The sequence below is a fragment of the Larus michahellis genome, chromosome 4, assembly GCF_964199755.1.
Source record: "Larus michahellis chromosome 4, bLarMic1.1, whole genome shotgun sequence".
Classification (NCBI taxonomy): domain Eukaryota; kingdom Metazoa; phylum Chordata; class Aves; order Charadriiformes; family Laridae; genus Larus; species Larus michahellis.
In genome coordinates, this window is record NC_133899.1 from 56,565,465 (window position 1) to 56,590,372 (window position 24,908).

Below are 24,908 nucleotides of genomic sequence, written 5' to 3' on the forward strand. Positions count from 1 at the left end.
TACCACCGTCCAGGTATGCAGAACGACTGAGAAAAACCTTAGGACCTTCTTCTGCCGATACTGACTGCTGTACTTCAGTAATTAATGAAGTGGTTTCTACGGCAGGTTTGAGTTATTTGGAGGGAATAAGACGTATGTTTTTAAAAAAGCAAAGGAAGAGTGCGTGAGGGGAACACTGAGACTCTTCTCGGTCTCCTAGCGGTCACTTGGTGCTTCTCCTTTAGGAAACCTTTTGGAACTAACAACTCTCGGTTCACTCCTGCGCACTGCATAGCCCAAAGGAACACTAGCCCCCAAGGGTACACTTCTCCAGTGCTCCTTGGTGGTTTTTTTCACTCAGGAGAAGGTAAATTACAAGGTTAAATTACTGCATCATTTTTGCAAATGCCATGTCCCTCTTCCCAGCCCGGCAGGGCCGCTGACAGGCAGCTGGCAGGGATCCAGCCCGCTGTCTGCTCCACTGACCCATCCGGGACCCTCCAAGACCCGCTGTGCGCCTGTGCTGCTCAGATGTCTCGCACATGCTCGGCAAATCCCACACGCTCGGGATGCCTCAGTCCTCTAACGCGTGTGCGAGTCAACTGCGCGGCACATGGATGGCAGAGCACACGCAGGAATCTCGCCCACCCCGCCGGGGAGAGAGAAAGTAACAGCCGTATTTTCATCTGTGTCCCTGGAAGCCGACTAAGGTGTGCGAATTCTCTCTCTCTTATCTTCTTTCGATCGATGCAACTATCTATGAGGCACACGGGACCTCAGGGTGGACGTGTCCTTAATTCAAAGCTGGTATGCAGGGCAAATGTAAATTACAATGCATGTCTGCTCTTATTAGCATATAAATAGTAAGACCATAGTACTACAAAGTACTAGAAAGGTAAGTCAAGTCCAGGAGGCTTTTCAAGGAAAACTTATTCTCTCCAACCGTGCCTATATCTCACACCAGAAAAAGTAAATTGCCTTTTAGAAATAGCAATTTTAATGTTATTAGCCTTTCGGTAAGTTTCAGAAGCACAAAAAAAAAAAAAAAGCTAAAGAGAAGGAACACTAAAAAGTCTTTAAAAACGCCAGACAACCAATACTAGTAGGCCGCTCAGCTCCGCTATTTCACAAGGGCTTTGCATGAAGGAAGACCACATTGATCTTGCCAGCACCCAGCTTTCCGGAGCTGGAAATGGGACATCTGACCCTTTTCTCTGGTTACCTGTGTGCGCTACAGGAAAACACTACACGTTTTTCACTCAAGACTGTATATCTGACTGTGTCATTGTCAGTCATAGAATCATAGAATTGTACGACTGAAACAGGCGTGTATTACTGCTCAGAAATTATTACTGTGAAACAAGATACCATTCCAGTCCGGTTCAATGAGATGGTGACCCCAGTCAGAGCCACTTTCTCCACAAGGGCAGACGCTGCCACCACTACAGCAGACAGCAGGATTGCACAGGGGGCTGCAATGGTTGACTGAGTCCCTCACACATCTGACAGGGTTGGAAAGGTAAAATTTATACCTCTGCTGCCCATCTCCCACTGGCAGGGTGGAAAGTTGGAAGAAACCTGTTCTCTGCGGTTGCAGTCCTTCCTCGACACCAGCCTTGCTCAAGTGCTGCCAGCAGGGACAGAGAAGGCAAAAGGAAATGACAAATCTTCCTGTTCTCTTTAACAAATATTTTTCATCTCCTCTGTCCCTCTTTACAGCCTGTAACACGCTGTACGGTAAAGGTGTTCCTTACCCTTTTTTTCTAAAAGTTCAAGTGACCTGCTCGCTAGAGGTGAAAGGGAGTGGAGGTGTAAGGCAGGCACACCGACTCCAACTTTAACTCTGCAACAATTCCAGGCTCATTTATATTTTGAACTGTCACTATACGGTTTACAAGGGGAAAAGTGTGAGTAAAGATTGAGATTTTTCCTTCTATAAATTGTGGAAGGGTGAGGGGGAAGTGACAGATCTCATTTAAAAACCTTATTGAAGTAGCCGTGTTGAATGATGGTGCCATTGCTTGTCTCTGTGTCTCATTGTCATAATGTAAGCCCTTTTATAATTAGGAGAAACCACAGAAGTCAGAGTAAAGTACAACAGATCCAGAAAGAGCTGGAAACTTAAGGAAGAAATAAAAAAAAAAAAAAAAAAAAAAAGCCCAAAACCAACAAAACCAACAAACAACAATAGACATGGGCTGGAGAAGATATTTTATTTATTTGTTACTAGTAGTTAAAATGACGTACAAAATGCTGGGAAGAAAAAACTCCAATTCTATTCAGTTACAAAATAATTAAAACTTCATTTTAAACCAAGTTTTGCTTTGTGAGACCGAGCATGAAAATACTGCAGCCTTAGGTTATATAGTCCATTGTTTTTAGAATAAAGCAGACATTTAAATACATATTGTGGTTGATATTAAATATCTCGTATAATTGTAAGTTAGCAGAACTTTCTTACTCTCAGGCAATAACTAGCAATTCATAAAAGTTCTTTGTATAAAATTTACATATGGGGGGGGGATCTGCCTCAAGGGGGGTTCCGTCATGATCTATGCACAGGCTGTTTTGGAACATAAAGATTTGTAAAGCTTTTATCAATGTTCCTTCAGAACGCCAGCCTAATCTTAAATAAAGGAGTCAGTAATGTCTGAAGCTTTGCTCAACGGCTAAGGGTTCAGGGGCATGGCAGCCTAGGATGAAATCCCATCGCTGTAAAAGGCAATGAGAGTTTTGCTGTCATCTTCACGTGAAGAAAAAAACCCCTCATTCTTAAGGTGTGCCCATTTCTTGAACAGAAACCCTAGCTAGTACAAAACTTCCAGCAGCGACTGAGATTGGCCCTTTCCCCTGCAAACCAACTCAAAAAAGTAATTTAAAGGAAAACAACCCCTGCCTATTATCAGTGAAAGAGGATTTGAATTAATAATAACATTAAATATCCATATCTTTCTGTTTAACTATTCACATTCCACACAGTGGAAATCTACCTCCTGTAATTCCAGATTTTAAAACTGGATTTTAAAATCCATGAAGAAATGTGTCAAACCTGCTGAGTGAGAGTACACCAGATGAAATGCATTTTAATAATATCAATCAACGAGTTGCAATCTCTTAATCTTACAAATGCAGACCTCACAGCAGTGGATTTTACGGTAAAAGTATATTCATTGCAGAGATGCAGGATATCGCCAATAACTGTGTGATGCACTGTGTAACAGCTGGGGCATCTAATAGAATGACCGCACACGGGGTGCATCTGTGACATTTTTCCCTTTGGACATACTAGTAAGAGCAGAATTGTCTTCCTCAGCGTTCAGCGGACGGAAACACTGTCAAGGTGATCACCTTGTGGCTGGGAGAGGCACCTGGTGCCGGAGGGAAAGTTGCAGCGACGGTGGGGACTAGAGAGTGTTGCTGCTGAATGGGGAAACTGAGTCCTGGACTATCCAAGCCCCATCGTACAATTAACATGGACCTAACTCCCATTTCACTCACATCAGTGATGCTTTCCAGCCCGGTACTGACTCCAGCGTAGGAATATGCCTTTCTTTCGGTACCCCGCCGGACAGGACGGGCTGTCGGGGCCATGCAGGCACAGGCACGGGCATGGGAACGGGCACGGGCACGGGCACGGGCACGGGCAGGAAGATGTGCAGCACCCTCTGAGCTCTTCACCACCTTGCAAAGCCAGCAGCCAGGACAGCCTAAGCAGCCTGCACACCGTGCCGCGTGAGATGCAGCCGGCGAGGAGACAACCCCCAGGCTTCCCACGGAGCGCCCCGGAGAGCAAAGGCAACGTGCACGGAAGGGCTGCCTCTCGGGTCCCATGGCCCAGGGCCCACCTCGCTAAAACAACTTCTTTTGCAGGACCTTCTGTGCTCTTGCCAAATCCTACAGCCCTGATCAAGTTTAAGCTCCTAATCCTGAAGGAAAAAAAAAGGTGGAATAACCTCACAGGTGAGATTCATCAAGCCATTGGAAGTAACATGTCCCCTTTTATGTTTTTTCCCCCCAAATGAGAGGGGCAGTCAGCCCTTAATTTTCAGGAAATTCTCTTTACTTAGTCCAAATCCAGCTTAAATGCAAGTCTGTGGTAAAAGATATAAAAAGAGGATTATTGCTGGCAAAGTTCTGCATCTCTTTTTCAACAAACTGCATGCCTGTGGCAAAGCTAAAATAACAATAACAATGCAATGTTTACTAGTCATGAATGTCGTGTCTTTTGTCTCTTGTGTGGTTATTGCATTTGCAGTCACATGATGCTTGTTTTAATTTTTGCTTTGCTCTTTATGTACTAAATTACTGCCATTCTGTACTTGATCTTGGTTAGCAAGATTTTTGTGCTGCGGTTATGTATGGTTTTTATGTACGTGTGTGAAAAAGAAAAGGAGAGGGTTCAGATACGCACAATGGAGTACGCATACTCATTGCATGTATGTATAGATACCAAGGACTAAAAGATACTGCATATACATATATATGTAGATATGAAGAATAACTGATATCAGAAATACAAGACATCAAATGGATCTAGTGGCACGAGAATGGGTTTTGATTGAGCTAGAGAGCCGTTAGAATTCAGAAGTATATTTATAGCCTTGTATATAGTTTCTCTTTAATTTATGTAATATATGACTAGGTATATAAATTAAAGCAAAACATAAACAGAAGACAGTATCTCTTCCTTTGTGTCTTCCTATTTATGTATCTTCCCTTTTTCTACTCCCTTTTGTACTCACCCTGTCTACTTACTTCGGCCTTTTGCTTTCTAACTTGCCGCAGCTCTGTTTTCCATCCACCTATAGTGACTTTTCAACACTCCCATTGTTCTCCAGACATGGCTTTTGGATTACAGTTACGTTTTGGAAGAAGCATACAAACTCTTGATACAGCTGCTATTTTCAGTGATGGTTTTGCTATGCTTTAAACTGCTTTTTGCCTACTTCTTATGTAAGAATAGATTCATGCTTTCAAATATATTGTCCTCTCGCTTTGATGTTTCTCTTAATACAGTAAAAGCAAATAGCACGGCAGGTGGACATTAGCAAAAGCCACAGCTCCACTTTCACAGCAAGCGGCAAAAATGTGAATATACACTAGGAAACCTAATTCATGACTGCGGGTAAATAGATTTTTTTAATATTTCAGACCCCTGTTAAATTTTTTTCTCATGGTGAACATTCATATATTTGCTTGTACACATCCATTTTCTCTCTTACACACAAACATACACATGCGTGCCCTTCCCTTACATCAATTTTTTTCTTTTTTTTTTTGTTCTTTTTTTTCTTGTTTTAGGTAATTCACAATTTTGTCCAGCCCCAAAGGTACGCTAGTTCATGCCACTCACTCTCACGCTGGCAAGGATTGCGCACAGTCAGAGTGCAATCGGTACCACATTTTTCTCAGTTTAGTCCAAGTCAATAGATATACACCGGCATTCCTTAACTCGGGTGATTTTTTTCTTCTTTCTCGGGGGCTGAAGCTCGGGGCAATTGAGTGTAACAGTCATGGTGGTGAATTTCTTGGGCTTGCAGAAGGAACACGATTGGAAGGAGCCTTCCTCTTTACGGACGTGCCTGGGGATGTAGAAGGAATTGCACTGGCCGTAGCAGAACCTGTTGATGATGGTACGACTGTTGCAGCCTTCTTCGTGGATAGTTTGTTTGAGGGGTTGCGTTTTACACCAGTCCCGCTTTAGATATTTGCGCTCAGTGATGTGCAATGCCTCCTGACTAGACTCCAGCACCTCTTCAGCAGGCATCGAGGTGCCTTTTCCTCGTTCTCGATGCCGAGAGCCTGACTGCTGCTGCGTCTGCATTTGCTCCGAATCATTGGGCTGATCTTTGTCGGGAGGAGGGATAGCACCTTGAGATCCACGGTTCCTCTTTCTCCCTTCTGCTGCCGGTAGCAGAAATCCCATCAGAAGAAACACAGCGCCGACGGCATACAGTGTGCGGACCATCCTATATGGAGAAAGTTGAGGGAATAAAGCAGAGTTGTGGGTTTCAGATTTCAACAGAAGTCAGGTATACAGTAAATTTTCAGTTCCATAAAAGAAATATGTGTGCGTGTGCACACGCAGTTATAAAAGATAAGCATTTTGCCTTTAGCAGCTGGAAAGCAGTTTCCAAATTACCAAGTGACAAAAGCTTTAATGTATGGTGATTGAAAGTCAGAGGGTACAGTAAGTCCAAACAGAATTTCATCTTGTGTAGCATGCCTCTTTTTCCAGCTCTTTTCTCTATGCATATTACCCTAGTTAAGAGTTCTCATTCCCTACTTACAGCTCACTGACATTAGGAATGTTGCGCCTGATTTACACTGGTGGAAGAACAGATTTCATGCTACACAAGGATTTATATGACATAGCTACCTGAAATAGCAGAGGACTAAACTCTTTGACTCAGGAGATCCAGTGCAGCTATGTGTTCCTCAGTTGGACTCGGAAGCTCTGTACAGCTTCTTGAATAATGTACATCCATAATGTGCATGCTGTATCCACCTGTTGTCGGAGTTACAGCAGCCCAAGCTCTGTCCCATTGCTCCTCTGAATTGGCCCAATGCGTCTGAGTGTAATGAAGCTTAAGGTAAGAGATGTGCAACAAGACAGGCAGCTCACATCAGAGAATATTTAGGCATAGGTTAAAAGAAATGCAGCTGTAATTTCAAATTACACCATCTCCCGCATTACTTTGAATCCTTAACAGACGTTACACAGATGCAGTCACAATGTTAAGAATTTTTCAACTCTCTGAATTTTATTCATTATATACAGCGTGATATTGAAATGACATACGAGGACAGCAGAGTTTCATACACGACATTAAGTATCATGAGGTATCAGTATCAGAAAAGACTGTAGGTTGTGCACACACAAAGAAACTCCTTCAAGAAGCGCGGTGAGCAGAAACTACCAGGTTCTGCAAAACAGCAGCCCTGCCCCAAGCCTAATTACTAGCGTAGCAACAGCCTTTCTTGCCTCCCTTATTCCACCATTTCTGCTGCTTCCCAAAGCTCTGAGCTCTTTTGACTGCTCAGTCAGCTCAAGACACCAACCAGTTGGGAAGAAGCTCATCAGCTCTCACACTTTCCCCCCTTCCAGAAGTACCGTGGTCTCCGTGTTGTTCTGGAAAGCAAGGGATGTGGCAGTAAGAGAGGCAGATCGGGGAATGAGGCTCTCAGGGAACCCTCCCCATGGGGAGCTTGGAAGAAACCACCAGAAATGAGCAACTGCTCGCAAAAACCCCATAAAACAGCAGAACTGCCAAGAGGCACATGCATTAAAAAGGGGAAGAACTGTGGAAAAAAAAAACGAAACAAAACAAATGAGGACGTTGGTGTCTTCTACCTGCTTGGAGTGCTGCAGTTGTGTCCCTTACTTGACTCATTTTATCAGTAAGGAACAAATTAGCATTTGAGAGTCCTGCTTGTGTTACTACCCAAGAAACACATGTGAAACCACGGGCACCGTTCTGGACAGCTTTATCCGCTCCGCCTGAGACCACACAACTAGGCAGGAAAGCAGCCAAATGCCAACGCTGGAAGGGCCACCTAGAGACTCAGTAAAGGCTGAGGGTAAGTACCATTTGCTATAAAAGATAACTGTTAATTTCTCAGTTACTAGGTCTTTCCAGACACACGGAGAAAATAAACGCTACATTACGCTGTTCCAAAAGCGCTTCTCACCGAATGGACTGGGAAAGGAATTACTGGAGTGGAAAAGTATCATAGGGGGTTTCCATTGCATCCAGGGATTTGCTTGGGGATCTAATATTTTGAGTATTTGTCTACAGATTGTTAGAGCACCTGGAGTTTAACACGCATAACACGCATGATAAATATATGCATTCATTTTATTCATTTATGTTTATGCACCATTATGTCCCACGCTTGGCAGAAGCCTCAGGCTTCGAGGGAGGGATGTAAGAATGACACTATTGCCGGCTCCAACAGACAACTTGGAAGGGCTGCTTTTAATATCTAAATGAAATATGGTACAGAACATGCAATTTTAATAACCTTAAGGCTCTGACACAGAGCACATAAAAAAAGTTGGGCATTCTAACTGAAGACTAATGCAGCATAATTTCAAGTGTCAGCCTGGACTTCGCATTTGCTGTTTTTTCCCCATTTCTGTTACAACCTGAATGTAATTTAAACATTTTAAAATTTAATTTTGTCTTTAAAATAATTTTTAAAAATGAGTTATAAACCACCGCTTATTTCCTCAAGAGACCAGAATGACTCCTTACAAAACTATTCCTATTTCCCCGGCGACTGTATACCCATGCTGTATTTAGACAGTATTTTAATATGCACTTTGTTTACTCAACATGGTGCCAGAGCCTTAAAAGAAAAAAAAAAAAAAAGGTCATTGCATGGACCTGAAAATAAATTACTAGTTTATAAGCAGTGCCAGGAAACTTCAGGTGTTTGTTTAGTGTCCCATAACTGAGCTGAAGTTCCACCAACATGCATATTCCTGGACTACTTTTATTTCTAAAACTGATGATCTCCACATTGCTTCATGTTTGGGTTTTGTGTTTGGTTTTTTTTTGGGGGGGCGGGTGTCAATGTGCGATTGATGACACAGTAAGGTCTAGTTATGTGAAAATGAGGTGTACTTTGGGATGAGAATTTGGGGAAAATTTGATGGTAATATTTACTATTGTAAGATCTCTATCCTAGATTCATGCATCTTTATTAAGCATGTGCTTAACCCTAAGGAAATGCAATCATGTGTTTCAATATAGTCCTAAACCGGGGGAAGCTGTATTACATGCTCAGAAAAGAAATTGTGATTCAAGTGAAAATTAGTAACTCAGCAAAACCATTTGTTATGGTCACTTCCAAAGCACACGTCTAAAAGTAAAAGTAATCCAATCATTTAGGGAGAAATACAGTTTAAACGTAGACCCGCAGAAGAGGTTGTGTGAACTTCATGACCCCCACAGCAGCTCAAGCAGGACCTTCTTTTAATAGTAACTTATTAAACGTTTATTTAAGAAATTAAGATTATTTTTTAAAAATGCAAAATACACAGGCAAATGATGTGGTATGCCTCAATAAGGAAAGCAGCCAAAATGCAGTGTGGGCATTCTGCACCACCTCTTGTCCCAAGGCAATTCATTTGCTTATGAGAGAAGACACCACCTCTGTTTGCTTACATTAGGAACGAGAGTGGCTCATCCATCTATAAATTAGTGTTTGTGAATTTTCTTAACAGTTTTTTCTTTAATTACTGAAAAAGGGAAAATAAAAGAACACAGAAGAGTACAGGTAGCTAAATCGGTATTACTATACCCAAAGTTTTACCAAAAAGAAATCTCTCTTCAAGTAAATGTTTTTTTTCCTTGTCACAGCCATAACTCTGCAGATGTAATAACTCTGGAGCTTGTGTAGGAGCTGTGAGGAATCAGGCTGTAAAATCTTATATTCCAAATGTCTGCAAAATTTTCTGTACTTGATACTGGCTGTTACAGAGGCATTGGCATAACCAGAAATCCTTCTGAGAATCCATTTGCGAATCCTTTGAACAAACTGATTACTACAACCAAAATGCCTGGGTCAATTCCCACTTACTTCATTCAGATCTAGAGACATACAATAGAATTACTATTTACTTTTTAAAAGTAACAAAATACTCCAAAAATCATTTTTTCCATATTTCCCTGCTAAGAAGAGTTCTACTTTTCATCATCTGTAAGCTCTTAGTCCTAAAGCCAAGAGAAATTTTATTGCTGACTTCAAACAGGAGCAGAATTGGGCCCTAACAGTCCTATCACCTCATATGTGGTTTATCTAGAGCCTGGGATCTCAGCATCTAAAACAGATTAGGAATTTTGTGGATTAATACTAGCAACTGTTCAGAGAGAAGTGTAAACACTTTCAGGTTTATTATTTCATACAATTAGAGCTGTAATTTTTTTGTTTATACATTTGCTGCTATAAATTAAGGATCTCCACATGTCGGTTCATAAACAGCACTTCCCTGTGAGTTCCCAAGCAGAGTCAGAAAGTTATTACTGAAATTTTTAGCACAAAGCAACTTGTTTAAAAGAACTGGATGGAATCCTGGTTCTGTTGAAATATACAGCAAAATTCTCACAGACCTCAGCAGGACCATAATTTCATCTGTGAACCATATTTCCTAGGAAAATATTATGATGAGCCATGGACTCATATGCTTCACAGAAAACATGAAAAATAATCTGACAAAGACCTAAAAAAACATAAATGTATTTGGTGGGCTTCAAATACCAGTGAAAGAAAGAGGCAAAACACAACCCTTTGACTACTGAGAAAATTGAAGTGGTTTATGTCCCAAAGGATCACAATAATTTTATGCCTGGCTTATAATATACAAATTACAGAAATAGTCTTATGTAATGTTTTCATAGTTCATAGATCTGTATTTTTAAATATACAAAAAGGCATGGCAATGGCAGTTCCCAGAGAACAATAATGGGTTTTTTCTGAGATCAAGACAGCAAAACTAACATCTCTGTTTGGTATAATTTGGATACATTTACATTTCAGATAATTTCTTCTTGCAAGTCATGGAGATGGCTTTTTTTTTTGAGACACGTAATGAGTGTAGGCAGCAATTAAAAAAAAAAAAGAAAAAAGAAAAAGAGAACTTTGAAGCTTTGAGAATTCTCCCTTTAAGAAAGCATCTCTCTGTAAGACATCCTACGGGACTACAGGGAGGTTGAACATCATAGTGAGCATGGCTGGTACCAAACCCCAATTAGACTTGCCCTGAAGACGCCCACGCAGCCTGACAGCTCCGCTCCCCAGAGCGAAACTCCTTTCAGACAGATTTGCTCATGGAGCCCCCAAAACAGCAGAATAATTTTGCTACTGCACACAGTCACGCGTACCGAAAAGGAGAAAGTCTTCAGGAGAAACTACGTGTTTCTGGGTGACACCGCCGAGAGACAAATAAACGCTTTCGCGCAGCTTGGGTGCAGAAAGCTGCGGGCACTGGCGCCCTTTATCACTGATACACGGCCTCCACCGCAGGCCCGTTGGTGACTCACGGGCTTTTTCGGCGCAGCGAGGAGCGGGGCAGGAGAGCAGCGGTCTGCACATCACGCATCCCCGGGGGTCGCTCAGGGCCAGCTCTGGCTCGGGGTTACCGGCGCTGGACCCGAAGGTCTCCGCGCGTCTCACACCACGGGTAACTAAGCCCCGCACCTTTTCAGCAGACGGGGCGAGCCAAACGCACCGTGGTGTTTCAGAGCCCTTGTCTATGCAAGAAGAGGTTTCCCCTGCACGGGATTTCAGCCCCGACGAGCGAAACGGGGTTCACTCGCGATCCTTTCACCGAGGGGAGCCAGGAGAGGGACACCCGGAGCGGCTGACGGCCGGGGAGGGACCTTACGGCTCAGAAGAGCGGACCGAGACAGCGCAGCGCGGCGGGATGCGGGGGGCCGCGCACCTTCCCAACCCGCCGAGGTGCGACGGGGCTGTCGCTGGGAGCAGCCCGGGTGCGCTGCGGGACTACCGGCGGCCGTCGGCGCGGAGAGGCTGCCGGCTCGGGTCAGCTCGGCTCGGCCCGGCCGGGAGCGGCTCACCGCGGGCGCGGACGCTCGTCGCCGCGGCTGGCGACACCGCCCGGGTGTCGCCCCCCCCGCCCCTCCGGGGGGCGGCCGCCGTCTCGGCTTACCCAACGGAGGACGAGCTCCCTGGAAGTGACTCTCGAGCCCCCGAGGGATCGCATTAAAACGGACGGGGCGAGTAAACAAGCTTCGTCCCGGAGCGAAAAGCCCAGCGCCAGGTCGCGCCGCAGCTCCGGCCGAGCCGGGTCGAGCCCGGGGCCTGTCGGTGCGGGGAAGGGGAGCGGTGGCCGACGGATGCAGGGAGCCGTCGGGGCGGCAAAACGCCCCTGGCTCCGAGTCAGGTGGGAGGGCAGGACGGGGAGGCGACGGAGGGGAAGGCGGAGAGGCGCCGGAGCCGCGGTCCGTCCTGCCCGACGGCGCCCGAGGACGCGCGGTGCGGGACGCGTGGCGCTGCCCGCGGGCGCGCTGCCGGTGCAGACCCTCCGCTCCGCGGCGCCCGACCCCGCCGGCACACAGCGGCTCCCCCGGGCGGTACGGCCCCCGCCCCGGGGAGCTCCTGGAGGCGCTGGCGCACGCTCGGCGGAGGAGCAGAGGTTCGCAAAGGCGGGACGGGGCAGAGCCGGGGGCTGCGCGGTCTCGTAGAGGGGCAGCTCGTCGGGATGGGACGGGAGGGGACGGGGCCGGCACCTGGGGAGCTGCCCCCGCCCCGCTCCGCGCAGAGGCCGGGCCGGGATTTTGCCGTGTGTCGGGTGGGCGCCGAATCCAATTTGTCGGGAGTGATGCTGTAGGCGGAGATGAGAGGCAGAGCTAACGGGGCTTTTGCAATCCCTGCTCTTGTCAGGGCAGAGAGATGTAACGGCGCCCTAATCCCCAGCACAGCAGCGGAAATGTCGGTGCCCGCCTCGCTGCCGCTGACGGGAGGGACGGGTGTCACCCTCTGCAAAACCGAGGCGCCCAGGAGTTTTGCTAGACACCGATGAACGGCTCCTCCCCTTCTCCCTCCCCGAAGGTAGGATAGAGAGATTAAAATTTTGCCTCCCACAGAGACCGGCCGAACTCCGCAGCTGCAGGACCCGTTTGCGCCCCCGCTGCGAGTGCGCGCAGCGCGGCGCGTCCCGGCTCACCTGCGCGGCGGCGGCGGCGGCGGCTCCTCGGCGGGGCCCGGCTCGGCGGCGGCGGCTCCTCGGCGGGCCTGGGGCTCTGCGGGGCTCTGCCCGGCGGGTCACTCGGCGGAGCGGGTGGCGTGGGAGCCCGGAGCTGCCCGGGAGTCCATAGAGAGAGAGTCTCGGATCCTGCCTACAAATTGCAGCAGCGCCGAGCTGTCTCCCATTTAAATGTCTGCCAGCTGAGATCTGCTCTCCAAGCCCCTCCAGATCATTGGACAAGCGCCTCCAAAGCCCGTGTTATCCGCCCCCTTTAACACTTCCATAAACTTCCACCAGGGAAAGCTTTCAGTCATCCAGATAAACACTCGACTACTTTCCTCTCTTAAGAGAATCGGTGCTAAAGGTCACCACCCCAAGGAATTGTTCCTGGAATGCACAGAAAATTCACATTTTCCATCCCCATTAAAGTATGACATTTAAGAAGAGTTAAATCCCCCACCCACCCCCCACCCCCCCTCCTCCGCTGCCCTTCCCTGCAGGCTGCCCGGGGCCGCGGGCTGGGCTGATGAGCCGCTTCCCTGCCCCAGCGCCGGCCGGGCCAGCGGTCCCGCAGCGGAGCCGCCGCGGGGAGCCCCTGACCGGCTTGCCTTGGCCAGGAGGGTTGGCAGCCACCTTTCCGGCCCTCCCTGTTACAAAATTGGCATTGCTAAGGTTTGCCTTCTGCAAATATGCCGACAATTACGCAGCTTTGGCAAAAAAAAAAACCCAACCCTGTGTGTATGTGTGCAGGAGGAGGGTGTTAAACTGTGGGTCCCGGTCCGCAGTCGTGCTTATAGCTCTCTACCAGTGAGATGATTTTTTTTAATTTTTTTTTATTTTTTTTTTTGTCCCGCAAGAGGCGGGACACCTCGGGTGGCTTTTTCCCCTCCCGTCACTGCGTCTCTCAGAGGGCTGCGGGCTCCTCAGGCGTCCCGCGAAGGGCAGGGACGGCGAACTAGCGGCGCGGCGCGTCCCGTCCCGCCCCGGCTGAGTGCGGAGGCAGCCGGAGCCGCCCGCCCGTCGGTGCGGACGCGGAGGGACTCGCCGCTCCGGACCCCCTCGGCAGGGAGGCCGCCGTGCCCGGGCCACCCCCCACGGGATCCCCGGGGTGGCTCGGAGTTGGGCAAAAACCGGGGCGGGGGGGGAACTGAGCGTCTTTGCGGACCGAGCCCTTCGCAGCCGTAACCGGGGGGAGCCACTACGCCCTGCGGCTGCCCGAAGCTTAGCCCGGGTATGCGGCCAGCGTGGGGTTGGGGACACCCAGGGGCAGAGCCCTGGGGGGCGAGGGGACCTCGCAGCCCCGCAGTGGCATCCCGCACCTCCGCCGGTGCCCGCAGGCGCTCCAGAACCGGCGCTCGCCTTCCACGGGATTTTTTAGCACGGAGGGTTGCAACGCTACCGAGGGACCAAGTCATTACGAGCAGGAGCAGCCTCCGAAATACGCGTTGACCTTTGGGCTTGCTAATTAAACTGAGACGTTCGTCAGCTGCCGCTTCCAGCGGCGGGCATCACCCAGCACGAAGCGAAGCCAAGAGAAGTGCCCTGCGGTGGACCCTGGCCGTGCAGGTGGTGCTGCGACCGCCCGTTTGTTTTCCCCTGTCTGGCACGAATTACTGCCTGCGAACCACACCAGCCTCGCACCTCAGTGACCCAGCCCTGGTAGTCAGCACCCACCTTGGGCCTCGGAGAGTCCCAGGTCCCACCTGACAAATGGAGATTTGTATTGTCCCTGGTTTTGCAGATGGGGAAGGCGAATTAAAAATGAAAGGATCTGCTACGTTAGGGATGCCAGGGTCAGGCAAGGTGCCAGGTTTCTGACTTTTCACAGTACTTCGCAGCAGCTTGCTCTTTGCTAAGGGCAAAGCACAGCTCCACTTAGTGCCAGTTACATAGGTCAGTCTCCAGCAAGGTAGTAAATTATGCCCGTTGCTGTAATTCACAAACACACTTACCAATAGCTTGTTGAAAAATAATCACTTCAATTACTTGACCAGTAGCACGTAGAAATGCTGCAGAAGCAACAGGGCAAGCAACTGTAGCACAGTGGTAGGTGGCAGCATGAGAGAGAAAATGTGTTGGTGAGCAGGGGCCACTGAAATTCAAATACAATGAAAGGGGGAAGGATTATTGGCAAAGCATCACAGCAAATGACATCTAGATGGATGGAAGGAGAGGCCTAGGGAACTTTTAGGATTTTTTGTTATTTTACTGAAAAATCTGCTATTAAAATTAATAGATGTTTTTAATTAACTGGGGTCCTTCCTTTGTGAATCCAGAGAAGAAGTCCCAATTCCCACCTCTCAGTATGTTCTCAGACTTTGTGCTCCTTCTCTTTTTCTTCTGTTAAGTAGTTGTACTGATGTGTAGGGAAGAGGTCTATTCACCCCTTTTCTGCTCTCCGTCTCTCACTCCGATTACCTGTCCTAGAGCTGGGCTGGGGGCCTGGGGGCCTGCTCCTTTCCCAGGGCCATGGTCCAGGCATTTGGTGCTGGAGGAGGTGTTTTCTTGTGGCTGCTCTGAGCTCCTGTTGGTACCTGATGATGGCACTGGCACTGCATGCACTTCCAGGCATTGCTGCTGGCCTGCGGGCAAGCTGCCTCTCTGCTGTATTTTTCTGGGATGTAGCTTACATGCTGCTCTGGCATTGACCTTCCAAGATGATGATACTTCTGGGCATCTGTTGCAGAGCAGTCATCTCTGCTTAAGCTTTGCTGCAGTCAAGCATCTAGCCCGAGAGGCTGATCTGGAATAGATCTCAGTCTGACTTAAGACAAACAAAGAAACCCTTCAGGAGGCATCTCCAGGTGTCGAAGATGTGTTGCCTCCTCAAGACCTCTTTCTATTTCTTGTGGCTGAATGTTCTGCACCATATTTCCCCATCCGCTTGTTTTTCACTCAGTTTAATCCAGAGTTTCAAGTAGGCATTAACATCTTGAGTCCAGCAAGACAATTTTTCAGATTTCTCTGATGGGTGGAAAGAAGAATTATTCCTGCAAGAGTTTGCCTGCTCTTTCAGAAAAATAAACCAGTTAGGTACCAACAAGGTAAATAATTGTAATGGTAAGTAATTCCTTGGACTGAATGAGGGAAGAAATAAAAAAAATTTAAAAAGACTTGGCAAAAAAGAAGAAACATTTATTTATGTCTATTTTTATTTCTTTGTGGTTGAGGGAGGTGGAAGGTGGAGGCAAGACATCTTTTTCCTCATTGTTCTTTTAACATCAGGTATCCAGATAATTTCCAGCTTGGAAGTTTGTATTCCTTGTACTGCTGGATTCTTTAACATCTATGATTCCCTGAGTTTACTCCAAAGGTTCAGCTCTGCTGGTCAGATCCCAACCACAGATGACGTTCTGCTACCTTCTGGCTTAAAAAGTCCCCACTGCTTAAAAGAAAATACTGCCCTTTCCTCCACACTTGAAATTCTGTTGATGCTCACTAGTGCTGCTAATTGGAACTGGAATACTGATGGGGAAATTTTATATAATTATATTGTATAAAAGAGGCCTATGGGAATATGCATATTTTTGTGACGTAGGTCTGAGATTAAGAGCTTCAATGTCATGGGGCAGTAACAGAGTATACTATGAACCTGGCTGGATTCAACTACCCATTTGCTATTGTTTTGTTGGGCTTTTTTTTTTTCTTTCAAATTTCCTCTCCCGTTTCTTGCTGGTATTCGCTGTGTGAGTTGTTCTTTGTTTTAGTGGAACAGTAAGAATTGTTTTAAGCTTAAAAGAAGTGCTGTACTTAATTCTTGCAGAGAAAAAATGTTATTGGGCTGAGCTCCTGTCTGCTACTGCTAACTTTGAGCGCTACTCAATATATCCTCACTGCCAGGACAGTTGGCGCCTTATGAAAAGCCTTTGCAGAGAAGCCAAAGACTGACAGGGGCCAGATCCTCTTCTTGAGTAAATTGGAATAGCTTGTAATAACTTCAGGGAGATGTAACTGATTTATGCCAGCTGAGAATCTGGCCCTAATATACCTAGAAATCCAATGTTTCTCACTCCTAGAAAGGTTCCTCCAGAAGTAAGGCAAGCTGGCTGGGAGAGACAGGGCACATCTGAACTGCTTTACTTGGTATTTTGAAATTTTCTGCTAAGGAGGGAAAGGATCTTGGTTTACAGGGCTATGAATCTGGCACTAATTTACAGAGGAAAAACTAAAAGGGTACATAAAACTCAGCCATCTCTAATGTTTTCAGTGCTTTTTGTATGGCAGCATCTTGAGATGTTTCCTTTCTGTTGGTAACACTGAAGAAGAGTAATGCCAAACCACTATTCATGTATTTTAAAGCAGAAAATATGAATGTACGCACCTACCTACTAGCGTGCCTCAACTTCTTGTTAATACAGAGGTAGCAATGCTTTGCTGTGCTTTTTGCGCTTTAAAATTCCAGTGATGCTCCTGAAAATCTTGTGAAAATAAGGGAGTGAAGTGTTAATAAAGAAGTTGTCTCACCAACACAACCGTAACTTTTTCTTATTGAGCTTGTAAGGAGGCTAGAACCGAGTGCTGACTTCCACTGCAGCCTGCTGCTCACCACCTGCCATCCTAGGGGGATGTGAAGCTGTCCAGCGGAGGTGGGAGGTGACGAAGTTTGGCACACTTGTTATCTGAAGCGACAAAAGAAGTATGAGTTGCAGAGACGTCTTTTTTCGGAAATGAATTTTGCAGGGCATGTTCACAGAAATGAGGGATATCTTCCCGTTATGGGGATTGTCAACCTTCTGGTGGGGTACACAGCTGATCTTCCTGTCTTGATGGGCAAGATGAGCAGCGTAATTCATGACTTGGAGCATAAGCAAGATTATACGCAGAGTGGGTTGGATGGGCTGTGCATAAAAATGCTCCGTTGTTACATTATTACCCAAGTGTGGGAGCTTTACATGGGAAAAAACCCCATGTTTTGTCATAGAAAAGAAGTGATACTCAAAGAATCCAGTTCCCTGTGGGATTTAGATATATCCAAGAGTAATGGACAAAAAGCCTTACGATAAACCATCAAGGAAAAATATTTTGCACTTTTTACTTCAGCCTTAAGTAGGTAGACAGTAATAAATGGCATAAGATGAGGGAAGGAGATGTTGTGGGCTTCGGTTTCAAGATAATTTATTAACCTATCAGTCCTTGGCTGATGGCTCTTGTTCAGGTACTCCATTATTTATTCTATTACAGATTATTGTATTAAAAAAAACCTCATTTAAATAGGGTAGCTGAGCCTTATCCGACCATTGTACTTCATATCAAGCCGTATAGAATAGTACCAGAAAAGGCTGAGGTTATTCTGAATTGAATTAAATTTCTCATAAAACTTACTAGAAAAATCAAGTTTGAGACTGTGCAAAAATTACTTGAGACTAGCGAAGTTCTCTTAATTTAAAGAATTTAAATCTTTGTCTTATTTGAGTTTTAGAATGAATGTCCATGTGGATGAGGCTCTGCCCCACAGCCTGAGAAGAAAGATTTGGATAATATTGTACTAATTGAAAAACAGTATTTTAGATTTAGGTTGACAGAACATCAACTTCTTAATGTATAGATTTTCATCAACTGAATGAGAGAAAATTAAGCAAGGGAAAATGTTTATTTTGGGGTGGGGCTTTTTTTTGAAAATGAAGTATTTTTAATTTTTTCATTTCAAAATAGTACTTCATCTAGGAATATACCCCCGTTTAATTTGTGAAAGTTCAGAAACAGAACACTGCAAATCAAAAGAATGAATGGGTTCAAGATAAAATCCCTAGCTTTTAGCACATAAATAAGTTTGGGATAACTTTAGCATTTAAAAGTTTGGGATCCTGCCCTGAAAAGTATGGTGGCCCAGTATGTCTGAAAAGCTTTCTTGTTTAGCATATACTACATGTAGAGTCAGGTTGTGGGCTTGTAATGATCTCTGCACCTACAGCCATGGTCACCTACCAGCATTCCACTCTGCTATGTGCTGCAGACATAGAACAAAAAATACGTTTTCTGGCCTCAAAACACCTACATATATAACACAATCCATATGTGACTATTTTTCAAAAGTGCTTTAGAAAAGCTTATTTTATTAGGATAAAGTTTGACTGCTGGACAAATATAAACCTTCATGCCAAATGAGGAAATATCATTTGTCAAGCTAACCTTTTTATAACTCTTTTCACAATTTTTTTTTGATGCACCTTATGTATTTGATGGCTATAGAAGAATTTGCCAAGAAAATGAAAGCCATAAAATACCCGTGAAAAATTCCATTGCCCTCATGCATTTGCTTTTCTTTTTCTTCTGTCTCATGAATCTGTAGGAGGTGTTTGCTGACATGCTTTGCTTTCAGGGCAGCTCTGGAGCAATGTGATACAAGAAGTGACTCAGCTAAGCAAACTGAGTTTGTGTGAGCATAAATAGCCCTTATAGTCTGAAGTCGTAACTGGGTATTATTATGAAAGGAGGTATCTAAGGAGCTCGATGTGTTATTTGCTTACATATTTCATTCCAGGGATACGACAGCTATGAAATACAGTTCCCAGTTATGCTGCAAAACTAAAAGACTCCCTTCCCACACCTTAACTGCGTCCCAACATCTTAGACAGATTACATACACTTTTAAGATATGGATAGATACCTCATACACAGTTCTGGCAAATCAGTCCTTTTTACTCCTTTCTTGCTATCGTGACAGACATGATAGCATGTTAGTTAAACGTGTTGTCTAACCACCTGTAACTCAGGATGGCTGGGAGATGAACATGAGCCGGCAATGTGCACTTGCAGCCCAGAAAGCCAACCGCATCCTGGGCTGCATCAAAAGAAGCGTGGCCAGCAGGTCGAGGCAGGTGATTCTGCCCCTCTGCTCTGCTCTGGTGAGACCCCACCTGGAGTACCACATCCAGCTCTGGAGTCCTCAGCGCAAGAAGGACATGAACCTGTCGGAGCAAGTCCAGAGGAGGGCCACAAAGATGAGCAGAAGGCTGGAGCACCTCTGCTATGAGGACAGGCTGAAAGAGTTGGGGTTGTTCAGCCTGGAGAAGAGAAGGCTCCGGGGACACCTTCTAGCAGCCTTCCAGTACCTAAAGGGGGCCTACAGGAAGGATGGGGAGAGACTCTTTAGCAGGGAGTGGAGCAACTGGACGAGAGGTAACAGTTCTAAACTGAAAGAGGGGAGATTTAGATCAGATATTAGGAAGAAATTTTTTACTGTGAGGGTGGTGAGGCACTGGCACAGGTTGCCCAGGGAAGCCATGGATGCGCCATCCCTGGAAGTGTTCGAGGCCAGGCTGGATGAGGCTTTGAGCAGCCTGGTCTAGCAGGAGGTGTCCCAGCCCAGGACAGGGGAGGTTGGAACTAGATGATCTTTAAGGTCCCTTCTCACCTGAACCATTCTGTGATTCTACGTTACTTGGAAGAGGAGTGCTGTCTCCCCCTTGCAGCGTGGGGTCTTCTGTGCAGCACCTGTAGAGCATTCGATGTCAGCCTGGCAGGTAAGGTACACAGGTGGAAGTTACAAGTCTGGGCTTTTTTGCTGACTCTGCCACTTACTGCCTGTAGTAAAAAGGAGTGGGAGAGGCAGGAGAACTATTTTATTATGTAAGAAGATTTGCAAGGCGTTTGTTTTGGTTTGGGTTTTTTCTTTTATCCCTTTGCCCTCTTGTCACTTTTCAAATCTTATCTGTTCTTTTGTTTTTTCCTGGCAACATCTGGGTAAAAACGGAATAGCAGAGAAAAAAAAGCACCTTTGCAGGAGTGAAAGAGCTGAAGCCCGTTTTTGGCTGAGATGACAACTTATTTAGACTGTGTAGAACTTCTGCATTTCATAGTTGATATCCAGCATCACAAAAATGGCTGCTGCGTTACAGGCAGGAAAGAACTCTTTTAAACAGTTGTACTGCTCCAGCATTGGTTAGTCCATTTCTCAGCATGAATACTAATGCAGCTGGGAAGAAACTGAACTCTTCCTCGCTGCTATTTTTTATTTAGATGGTCTCTGTGTGAAGAAGAAGAGGTGTAAGAAAGAGGCACAAGTACACTCCACCCCCCACTTTCATCCTGTTCCTTTTTTCACTCACACTGATTTTCTCTTGACTCCGTTTCCCCACCTATAAAACTGCAACAGGGAACAGAGTTTTCAAAGGCACCAGAATCATTTTGGCCTAAACTCATAAAGCTGGTTCGGTACCAGACTTCCCATGAAATATGCAGTCAGTAAGAGGAGTTGAGACTTCGACTTAATCTTGGAAGCTAAATCATAATTTTTTAACTGTCACCTATTTTGTGTCAATGTGCTTGAATGCATCCATTTTGAAATTCCTAAAAGCTTTTAATGGGAAAGAAGGCCTTTTAACTTCTGTAATTCTCCAAGATAAAAAAAAAATATTTCCAGTGAATAAGCCAAGTTTTCACTGTTGTGGACAAAAAAATCGAAAGGCAGACAAAGAAGTGTTTAACCAGTTGTGGTTATCTAAAAGAACTACTAAAGATAAGGCTCCAATTTAGCAGTCATTGTTGATTTGAACAGCATTTTAAATATATACATAAATGCAAAGAGATAGTTAAGTGCTTTGGTAAGAAGGGTGGACTTGTGCGCATACTTGAGTTTTTTGCTAAACTTAGATTCGGACCCGAATCCTGCAGGGACTTGCCAGATGCTTGACTTTGTTTTCAGTGGGGCTATTTGGAGTGTATAAAATGAAGCGCACACAACAATCCAAGAGGCCTGAGTCAGGCGAGCCTTTCTAAAAGACCCAAAAATAATTTATATATACATCTTTCCCCTGTTAAAGGGCATTCTAGTTGATGTGCATATTAGAATGCTAAACTTCATGAACTTAAGAATTAAAAGTACAATACAATAATAATAAAATACAAAAATAGTCTATTTTTTATCTGTATTGTTACCAAAAATGTACTCTTTCAAAAATTGCCAAAAAAAAAATCACTTCTGGGAAACTACACAGGCGAGCTTAGGGCCAAATCTCTTGTCTTGATATTTCCAACTGCTCTGTTTTGCTTCTTCTGTTTCCTTGTCAAAAGTATCCCGTTTAGCCTGTTTGGCTAAGGGCAGTTGGATATTGATTGATCTTTCCCTTTCTTACAGTATCTTGAATTCTAATTAGTGTTTTTCAAGTCCTTTTACTTTATTCTCCAAATATAGCTACAACAGACATCACTCTTCCTTTCAGAGCCATGGAAGAGCCGTCTGTCATCTTATGTTCTGGGACTAACCACACTGCCCAGTAATTCTCCACTAGCCGCTTTCACTGGCAGTTTGATTAAATGATTATTTATTTACTAATTTATTTATTTATTTCACGAATAACGTGCAATTTGAAGCGCCTGGAAAAGTGTAAAATCACTTGATGTTAGGAGGGATTCTGTAAATGGTCTCGGGCACAGTCCTCTAGGTGTTTGTAATTAATCAGGCGCCAAACACTTGGAGCTTTTGGATGCACTTTTAGAAAGTCTAAAAATGTAAACAGTTTTCTTTCCCCTCCCCAGGAAGTCTTAATGCACTAAAGACGTAAGTGAAGAAGTTAAATCGCAAGTGACCAAATCAATTACACTTCAGATCAGTCTGTGGTCGGGCTTTTTGGTTCTCAACCAGATGGAACTAGGCTCCTTGTGAAGGAGGTAGTATTATTGCTTGCGAGGGCTTCAAAATGAACATATGATTTCACCGCAAAAATTACCTATTTTTCTTTTTCAAAAATATGATAGAACATTTAGAGGAAAGAATCGTTGGGAGATGGTGTCACCAAAAGCTATCAGACGCATTAATAAAAAAAAAAAAAAAGATTCATGTAGCTCTTTCTTGTTCTTCTGATCTGACCAAAGAGAAAACAGAAATGAAGAGGATGTTTTCCTGCTTTGTGAGGCAAAGAAGAAATGCTCTTCTTTAATACATTATATTCTTGGATTCAGGGTTTATGGCTTCTTTTGGCTGTGCCTTTCCTGTATGCCGAAGGTTTTACATTGAGACAGCTATCGTGATGTAGAAACGTACCAGAGACAAGGTACAGTGGTTTTTATCTTGATTTAATTAGTTGAGATAAATCCAGGTGAGGGCACAGTCTCTCTGGAGGCAGAAAGCACTTTTTTATCCAATGGTGATGGGAGAATTTGTTGAGAAAGCCTCTGCGCATTAGTGGGGAGGTGATTACTACAATCGGGTGTAACATTAACCTCCTTCCTAGATAGAGAAAAAACACCATCACCAAATGGGACTTTGTTTCTAACTTAGAGAAGTGCTTTGTAAGACCAAGTAGTTTTATGTTTTGGTATCTCCAGTCAAATCGGTTTTTTATCTGGGGTCCAGACCCCTGTTGCTTCAAATATACTACCACCAGCTTCTGGAAAAGCTTTGAAACCCCCTTCAGTATTTGGCCCTGCATATTCTAATAGGGAGAATTCCACCTGAAATCACCTTGAAAAAAATTATTCCTGCTGGTGCAGAGAAAAAGATTGTGTCTTAGCTTCTGCACTGAAAATGCTTGTAACAAGACACGTCTTGCTATAAGGAGATGTCCTGTTGGCAACACTAACAGGGTCCCTTAGGATCACTGGAGCTCTTGGTCAACAAGCCCTATGCATGACAATGATTGCAAGATTGAATTTGTCACTGGAATGCTAATGGTGAGTAAGGAAGTGGGGGCTTTAAATGCTTCCTTTTCAACAGATGCAAAATGATTTAAAGATATTTTTTAAGTTGCTAGAATAAAGAATCCACAGTCAAGTAAATGAACTCTTGCTAATTTCCAAGTGTTGCTAAATGTAACATTCTTCCAATTATTTAGGTAGCAGCTACCTATTTTTTCAGAAAAAATAATACATTAAAAGTGAGTGAAAGAAGGCTGATACTGTTTCAGGAATCAGAAAAGAAAAGATTGTGGTTTCCATCTACTCACTGGAGGGTTCAAACCTCTATGTCCTGCACCTCCAGAGGTGTAGCCTCTTGGCCATGAGGCAGGAGCCTATTTGTACGGGAGGACTCTGCACCTCCCCTGCTGAGGCTATTCAACAATTCAGGAAGCAATTAAACCAAGACAGGGAGCCAAAATAAGCCATCTAGTGGGGTGAATGGGGGAGGGTGGTTGGCTTGTTTTTGCCATGCTCTAAGACTGCTTTTCTATTTTTATCCAATGCCTGGCTGGCTACCCGAACACTCCTTGAGGATTAGCTGGAGCCTAGGTGTCACCCTGTCCTTCCTCATGTTTCTCATGTTCACCCTGCCCTACCAACCACTAGACGACAAATTTGTGTTTATTCTTGATCCCCTTCTCTGGCGCTGTTAGCGCTTTGATTCTTTTACCATACCTCTTCCAGGCACCTTTTGTTGGGTTTTTTGGCTGGTTTTTTGTTTTGTTTTTTTTTTAAATTAAACTATCTACTTGTGCTGTGGTATTTTGTGCAATGCCTGGTGCTGTAGACATGTGTGAGGTGGGTCCTTACCAGGCTGCTTCCCCAGGGAATATAGGGGACGAATTGCCAAGTTTATGGATTCAGGCTGGGTTTAGGACTGAGATACGTGTAGAGCTATGCAGGATCGCCAAGTTTCAAACAGTCCTAGGCATGCACAGAAGTAGAAGTTTAGGTGCCTGAGGTACTCAGTTGACAAGAAAACATAATTGCATATAGACTTCAGTTGCCTAAGGAATCGGGCAAGGGAGGCAGGGTTTGAGGATCATGTGCTTGGGCTTTGATATCTGTATTCTACACGAGGCTCACTGTGGGCACTTAAGCCTTCAGCGGAGCCAGCCCTCAACTTCTTTGCAACCGTTCACCCAACCATTCCCAGATTTGTAAACCTCCAGATACACAACAGCATAAAACTAAAGTTTTTTTAACAAGCAACTGATATTTTAGGAGCATTCTGTGAAGGTCTTGTCTTCAAGTTTGTGCATAATTCTTATCCTTTTAATGCCTCATAGGTTGCTGCTGAGAACACAATACCACAGCAGGAACCAGTCAATACTGTTGGTGAGCCCCAGAAATTAGAATATAGCCTGAGCTACTAAAGCAGAAAATAAATAATGTATTTTAAATTCAAAGAAATGTACATTATTGCTTGCATGCTGGATAACTTGCAATCATGAAAGCCCCTGAAAACAAGTCTTCTGAGACCCCATAACTTCAAACCCATAACGACCAGAAAGGCTGCAGCAAAGCTGGAGACACTGTGGGAATAGCAGGAGAACACTATAAGGAATCAGAAGCAGGGCAAACTTTTCTGCTTTTT

General features: G+C 45.0%; 1 protein-coding gene across 1 annotated transcript; it reads right to left on the bottom strand.

The window, feature by feature from the left end:
• Positions 1–1,551: 1,551 nt before the first annotated feature.
• On the bottom strand, positions 1,552–5,947 carry GREM1 (gremlin 1, DAN family BMP antagonist). Its single transcript, XM_074584996.1, has one exon. The coding sequence runs from the start codon at positions 5,945–5,947 to the stop codon at positions 5,393–5,395; it is 555 nt and encodes a 184-aa protein (XP_074441097.1). The 3' UTR covers positions 1,552–5,392.
• Between the last annotated feature and the right edge of the window lie 18,961 nt (positions 5,948–24,908).